This window comes from Alexandromys fortis, unplaced genomic scaffold (assembly GCF_014885135.2).
Source record: "Alexandromys fortis isolate MF-2015 unplaced genomic scaffold, M_Fortis_MF-2015_v1.1 scaffold_56, whole genome shotgun sequence".
Lineage (NCBI taxonomy): Eukaryota > Metazoa > Chordata > Mammalia > Rodentia > Cricetidae > Alexandromys > Alexandromys fortis.
In genome coordinates this window covers 7,729,349-7,736,708 of record NW_026067935.1, presented here as the reverse complement: position 1 = coordinate 7,736,708, position 7,360 = coordinate 7,729,349, and the positions used below count along the sequence as shown (strand labels likewise).

Here is a 7,360-nt window from a genome sequence, read left to right as displayed (position 1 = left end):
GACACGGTCACAATAAACATAAATTTAAAGACATTACGTACCTGACTCCCACAGGCCCTGAGTTTGAGAAGTGTCTGCCCGGAAGCTCCAATATATAACGTGGTTTTGTTTGCCTTCTAATGGTGCTGAGAATCAAATGAAGGGCATCGTGCATAACAAGCAGGCATCCTACCACTGAGCTGTATCCCCAGGCCCTATAAAGTAGCTTAGGGGCCTAATATTTGTCGTGCTCCCATCACTTCGCAACCATCCTGCGTCTCGGCATCACTGCACAAGGACCATCCTTGAGATGCTAGGTACGACTGGGGAGGGTCCCAAGTGCTACCTCTGCTCCCCAGAGAAGCCTGGCTATCACTTAAATCTCCTTCCTGCTTCTCTAGAGACCCAGGATCCTGCTGGAATTACTCCTGGGCAATGACTCTGAAGTCTAAAGTTTTGTTTCTTGAATGTGTCTGGATCCAGAATCACCCGGCTGACTTGTAGAATGTAGATCCCCGAACATCGCCATCCACCATAAGCTGATTCAGGTTGGCCGCTGGTCTGGGTAGGTCTCTGGAATCTGTTTCTAACAAGTACCCAGGCACCTGGAGTAAATACTCCTTACGAGCCCCGTCTCGGAGCTGAGGTGTAGATCAATGGTAGAGCATTCGCTCAGCCTACACCAGGCTTTGTGTTCTATCCCAGCACCAAAGTAGATGATTAAATAAAAACAGTCTCTCTGCTTCATTTTGGATATGGTAGATTATTCACTTGCTTCCAAATTCAACAGTAAAAAGTTGTTCTTAAACCAGGCATTGGTGGTGCACGCTTTTAATCCCAACACGTGTGAGGCAAAGTCAGGCAGATTTTTTTTTTTTTTTTTTAGTTTTTCGAGACAGGGTTTCTCTGTAGCTTTGGAGCCTGTCCTGGAACTAGCTCTTGTAAACCAGGCTGGCCTCGAACTCACAGAGATCCGCCTGCCTCTGCCTCCTGAGTGCTGGGATTAAAGGCATGCACCACCTCCCCCCACCCCACCTAGGCAGATTTCTTAAATTCAAGGCCAGCCTGGTCTACAAAGTGAGTTTCAGGACAGACAGGGCTGTTACACAGAGAAACCCTGTCTCTGTCTCAAAAGTCAAACAGAAGTCACTTTCCACTCCTATTCCCAAGTCCTCAGTTGTCTCTAGGAGTAACTACTGTTACCAGTTTATTGCTTTGTATAGATAAGTATATCCTCAAACCCCACCCCTTTTTGAGGTATACAGTATACAGACCAGGCTGGTGTCACAGAGATCTGTCTGCCTTTGCCTCCCAAATGCTGGGACTAAAGGTTGCACCATCATGCCTGGGAAGAAGCCATATACTTCACTACCTGTGAATGTAGAGATCTAGGCTGGAGAGATGGCTTAGTGGGTAAGAGCACTCGCTGCTCTCTGGGACCCTGTTTAGATTCCCTGCACCCATGTAGCAGCTCACAACCATTTGTTACACCTTCTTGGGCACCAGGCATGCACATGGTACACAGACATGGTACATGCAGGCAAACACACAAAAGAATATATAGGGGCAGGCAGTGGTGGCACACATCTTTAATCCCAGCACTTGAGAGGCAGAGGGAGGTACATCTTTGTGAGTTGAAGGCCAGTCTACAGAGTAAGTTCCAGGACAGTCAGAGCTAAAACCTTGTCTTGAAAAAGCAAAACAATTAGGTTAGGCACAGTATTAGCTTGGAGACTTACAAACCTGTTTCCTCTAGAACAGCAGAGAACAGTAGGTCACCTCACAGGTTAGGGAGTCACAGGAGAGGCAGCTGAAGCTGTCCACACCCAGTCTGGGACAATGTAAGCACACTTAGCATGGAGTTATACCTTGATCTTGGAGTCAGATGCAGTCAATACCACACACACTGAAGTAGGTCAGCACACTTAGAATTTAGGGGCAGAGAAAGCCTCCTGATATCAGTGTGAGCTTTTCTGTTTTGTTGATCCATCCTTGTACTCACTAGTGAGCAGGCTGGTGTCAAACCCTTAATGATTCTCTTCCCTCCACCTCCAGAGTGCTGCGAGTATAGGTGTGAGCCACCATGCCTCACTGAGTTTGGGACATTTGCTTTACGGACAGACATTGAGCTGAATTATTCCTTTGTAATCTGTTTACAATGTAGCATGTTGAGCTGGGCATAGTGATACAGGAGGCAGAGGCAAGCAGATCTCTGTGAGTTCTAGGCCAGCCTGGTCTACATAGTGAGTTTCAGAACCATCAGAGCTATTGCATAGAGAAAGCCTGTCTCAGAAAAACAAATAGACAAACAAACAAACTAAAACTTAAAAAAGTATAGCATGTTTAACAACATCACTGCCCTAGCTGGGCGGTAGTGGCACACACCTTTAATCCCAGCACTCGGGAGGCAGAGGCAGGTGGATCTCTGTGAGTTCGAGGCCAGCCTGGGCTATAAGAGCTAGCTCCAGGACAGGAACCAAAAGCTACAGAGAAACCCTGTCTCGAAAATTCAAAAAAAACAAACAAACAAACAAAAAAAAAAACCCAACATCATTGCCCTAAGATGCCATTAGCATGGCTCTCTGTCACCATGACAACTCAGGAGTGTCTCCAAGCATAACCAAATGTCCCCAAGGAGCTGGGTGAAAGGATTCTTGCTCAGTGGTTTTAAACCACCGTCTTTTTACTGTGAGATCTCAAGATACTGCCCTACTGAGTGTGTAGCCCAGACTGGCCTCAAACTCGGAGGAGATCCACCTGCCTCTGCTTCCAAATATCTGTTGTTAGGGCACGGGCTGCAACAGCTGTCCTGTATACTCATGGTTTTTAAAGTTTCCTTGAGATTCCTGTGATAGGCTAAGGAGGTGGGGACCTGCTTTAATCTCAAATCTTGGTGGCCATTGTGGCAGAGAGGGCAACTCACTCTCTGCTCGTGGCTGGCTCCGATGCAATGGAACTGAAGCCACTTCCGTGCTCCCCTGCCTCGAATCCTCAACTCCTCCTGACACACAGTTGGGGGAACCACACAGTTGGTGAGGCTGCCTCCCTTCCCTCTCTGACTCCTCCCACCCCTGCTCGAGCCATAGGTCCTTGGTGCAAGGCCACCAGGTTCTTTATTTTCATGTCCTCTGATAAAAAGGCATAGGGCAAAGGATTTAAACAAGTGGGTCCCCAAGGCCAGCCAGGGAGAAGTAATACCACACCTCCATTGGCAAAGAATAACCTAGTGTCTTAGAGGAGTGGGTGCCCTCTGAGGGAGCCAAGGGCGTGCCCAGAGTCGCTTGCTTGCTTCTGCAGGAGCTGCACCGGTCTGAGCAGTTTGGTGACAAGGGCTGGCGTTTCTCCTGAGCCTTGACGTGCTCTCTCTACAGGTGGGGATGATGCTGGAACTAGTATTAGAAACACAATCATCTAAAACAAAACAAAAACCGCTGTCATCAACACCTCTCCCTGAAGCCTCACAGCCACTCCAGGCAAGGCCCCAGAAACAGTTGTGTCAGTGCGGGCCTAGGGCCCACAGCCTTATTTAAGGATCTTTAGATGGGACCACCTGACCAGCTCAGTGCTCACCTCAGGAGGCTGAGAATGCAACTGAGAGATCTGGGCAGGCCTGGAATGCACTTGCTCTTCGAGGAACATGAGCTTCAAAAGGGAGTAGAAGGAAAAGCTAAGGTACAGGAGCAGAAGCTCTCCCTCTCTGGTCTGCTCTCAGTGATACCAGATCAGCAGCGTTCAGGGATGCAAAGCTGCCTCAGATTCTGAGATCAGAGATGGCAGATGTGTCTTCTTACCAGACGTCAGTCCTCTTCATCCTCCGAGTTCTTCAGCGCAGCAATTGCTTCCTTCAGAACACCATCTGGGTCTTGAATCTCTACCTGGAGAGCAGCAGGGGGAGGGGATTGGTTGGTTGGTTTAAGGGCATGGAAGGCCCCAGGCTGCCTTGCTGGAGATGCTCTGCTTGAAAACAAAATCTTTAATCCCAGCACTCGGGAGGCAGAGTCAGGTGGATCTCTGAGTTCAAGGACAGCCTGGTCTATGGAGCAAGTTCTAGGACAGGCTCCAAAGCTACAGAGAAAACCACATCTCAAAAACAAAAACAAAACAACCAAAAAAAAAAACCCAAACAAACAAAACCCAGTAAAACAAAACCTCATCCATAGTTCCTGGACACGTGGGGCTGCAGATGCTGTGTCTATCCTCTAGCTTTACCTACCTTAGGAATGGGGAACTGGGTGGGCTCCGGGGCCTCATCACGGCCGAAGTCAATCATGGTACCACACTTGGCCACATCATCCACCCAGAAGCCTTCAAACAACTGCCCGTGGTCCAGGTGAAAGAAACGCCCATGCCCATTCTTCATGCCTCTCTCCCAGCTGCCTTCATATCGGTTCCCATTCTCTATGGAGAGAACAGACAAGCCTGGGTGCTGGGCACAGGGCAGCAGTCAGGGCTATCAGGCTGGGCCTCACCCGTTTAGCTGCTGACACGGGTATGTTAGAGGGTCACTAGGCACTAGACAGTAGCCCACCCCACCATAGAGAGTCACTGGGCGCTAGACAGTAGCTCCACCCCAGCATAGAGAGTCACTAGGCGCTAGACAGTAGCCCACACCAGCATAGAGTCACTAGGCACTAGACAGCAGGTGTAGCGTCCAGCTCCACACCAGCAAAAATAGCATTTTACCTCAACCACTTCAAAGGGTTTATTTTTTTTTGGTGTTGGAGACAGAACATGGCGCGTGCATGCACACACTCGGGCTGTAGCATGCATGCACACACTTAGTCTCTGGGCTGTAGCTCTAGTTCCAGTTTATGGTTTTGTTGTTGCTTTTTTTTTTTTTTTTTTTCTCCATTTTGCTCTGCACGACTAGGCTAGGCAAGTGCTCTACACCCTGGGGATCTGGAGCTCCACCTGTCTCTGCCTCCTAAGTCCTGTGATGAAAGCTACAGAAGTTGTATCTTCTGAGACAGCATTGCCACCTAGCTAGCACAGGCTGGCCTTTAAGTTGAAGCAGCGCTGCTGATATCACAAACTTTTACTCCGGGCAGTGAGTTCTCTCCTCCCACCTCGTGAGCCCAGGATCAACTTCAGGTGGGCAGGTCTGTGTGGAAGAGCCATTACTCACTGCGCCATCTCCCAGGCCCTCTGCAAGCAGATTGCCTGGGGCCGCAGCGCTAGCCCTGGGATCTGAATTCACGTAAGCTTGCCCAGAGCCCAGGCCATGAGAAATGACACGCCTAGAACATTGGCTCTGTTCAGCAAGTGACCCTGAATACAAGTTACACATAGTGGAGACTTTGCTAAGGCATACAGGGACAAGACAGACTGACCGACCGCCGAAGCCTTCCACCTGACCCAGGGCCTCAGCTAGTTGGAGCTCACTGGAAGTTGGAATCTCACTTTTTTCGGGCCCGCAAGGCTGGTGTTACAGGGACGTGGCAGGTGGGGCAGGGAGTCTGGGATGGGATCTTTCCGGAAAGGGGTGGGACCAAGAGGCATTGGGGCGTGGCTTCACGGGGCGGGGCACTCACTCAGCCGCAACATGCCCTCCCCTTCAGGCTTGTCGTTCAGCCACTGGCCCTCGTAGATGTTGCCGTTGCGGTAGTACATGCGTCCCCACCCGCTGCGCTGGTTGCTGCACCACTCACCCTCATAATAGTCTTTGGGTCCGTAAAACTGGATCCCATAGCCCTGAAAGAAGGAAGATGTCCCACCATTTGCCAGGTTACCCAAGTCTCACACCTGAGCTTTCTCGCATCGCCAGCCATCCAAGCAGAAGTGAAAAGAATTCTAGGATTCTAGCACCGTCTTTCGGTTCATCACGTGCTCCGCCTTTCTACAGCCCGCGTCGGTTTTCCCTCTTCCCCTCTTCCTTAGTTCTCTTATCTCTGGCGCCATTTCCGCACACCCCCCCCCCCCCCCCCCCCCCCCCCCCCCCCCCCCCCCCCCCCCCCCCCCCCCCCCCCCCCCCCCCCCCCCCCCCCCCCCCCCCCCCCCCGTACAACCATCCAACTCTGCCCTCCCCAGGGAAGACATCTTTGTTATTTTTTCCTCCCGTTGACACGTCTACCTGCCTAACTCCTTGCTCCTTTGGGTGTGACCTGCCTTGTATCCTCTAAACTAGATAACACCATCTCCCAAGCCCAGGGAAGCCACTGGTAAGGCTATATTAAATGCAGATCCTTTGCTTTAGGCTGTCTTCCCTCTAGGAGCAAAGAATATGAAATCTTGGGCTCTGAAACTTGGCTTAGTTAGTAGTCCCTTAGTAAAACGGAATACTAAAGGCGATAAACTGTTACGGGAGTCAGTTCAAGCACCGTACCACATACAGTAAGTGCCCAATAGCAACACTGTTGTCATCAGGCTCCAGAGCCAGCATGAGGAAATATGTCTGCAGAATGGACAGGGACGTCCCTCTGGCTAGCTTCTACCCCCTTCTGCTCTTGCCCTATGGCCAAGGATGTGAACTCTCTCCCCTTTCCAGTCATGGTCTCTCTGTGTAGCCCAGGATGGCCTCAAACATGCTATCCTCCTGCCTCCACCTCCAGAATGACCTCATTACACCCTGCTTCCTCACCTTCCATCTGACTTAAGCCAAAAGGAGGAGGCTCAGAATGGGGTACCATGGAGAAGAAAGCCAGGAAGTAAGGGGGAGGAGGGTGGAGAAGGCCTTGCCTGCTGCCTCCCTGGGGCTCCCCCTGCTCCTCTTGCTTCCTGTTTTCTTGGTTTTGTTTTGAGAAGCACTACAACTCCCTCACCCCTTCCGTCTCCCACCCACCAAACTACTGGTCCTCCTGGCTCTAGGTCCACCTCCTGCCTTCCCCCTACACACACACACACACACACACCTCGGTGCTCAGCCTCACCTATAGACAAGGCATGCTGGGACCCACTCACCGATTTCTTGTCCCCTTTCCACCAGCCTGAGTACACCCTTCTGTACTTTCCGGTCTCTGGGTCAGGGTGACTGAGGGTGCCATAGCCATCTCGCTTTCCAAACTTCCAGTCTCCTTCATAGGTAGCGCCGCTCTTCTTCCAGACCTGTGTTCCTTTCCCTGGTGACACATGGATGGGCCAACACTGCAGACCGTTGCCATCTGGAAGCTGAAGGCCATATGCTGGCACAGACCTCAGGGACTTCCGCCCTGAACAGTTTCTTCAGAACTGGAATAGGGTCTGTACCTCATCATTGGACTGTAAGCATGAAGAAGAAAGGAAAGTTCCATGGCTAAAAACAGCGCTTCTCCTGCCCACTGTCTAACAGCTAGACTGTCAGGGCAAACCTCAAGTAGAGGTGAGGCTGAGGCAGGAGGATGGTAAGCTCCAAGCCAGCCGAGGCAGCTTCTAGAGCCTGTCTCAAAAAAAAAAAAAAAAAAAAAAA

At 50.9% G+C, this 7,360-nt stretch overlaps 1 protein-coding gene across 2 annotated transcripts in view; it reads right to left on the bottom strand.

The window, feature by feature from the left end:
* Positions 1 to 1,024: 1,024 nt before the first annotated feature.
* Positions 1,025 to 7,360, bottom strand: part of Morn3 (MORN repeat containing 3) — a 17,321-nt gene continuing 10,985 nt past the window's right edge. Inside the window, exons 3-7 of one of the 2 annotated variants that reach the window (XM_050146380.1) lie at positions 6,877 to 7,034; positions 5,511 to 5,670; positions 4,193 to 4,377; positions 3,771 to 3,854; positions 1,025 to 3,390 (exon numbers count right to left, since the gene is read on the bottom strand). In XM_050146380.1, the coding sequence (XP_050002337.1) occupies positions 3,777 to 3,854; positions 4,193 to 4,377; positions 5,511 to 5,670; positions 6,877 to 7,034 (581 nt within the window). In that variant the 3' untranslated portion in view covers positions 1,025 to 3,390; positions 3,771 to 3,776. The remainder of the gene's footprint in view (positions 3,391 to 3,770; positions 3,855 to 4,192; positions 4,378 to 5,510; positions 5,671 to 6,876; positions 7,035 to 7,360) is intronic. The other variant, XM_050146381.1, reaches the window with a different exon arrangement.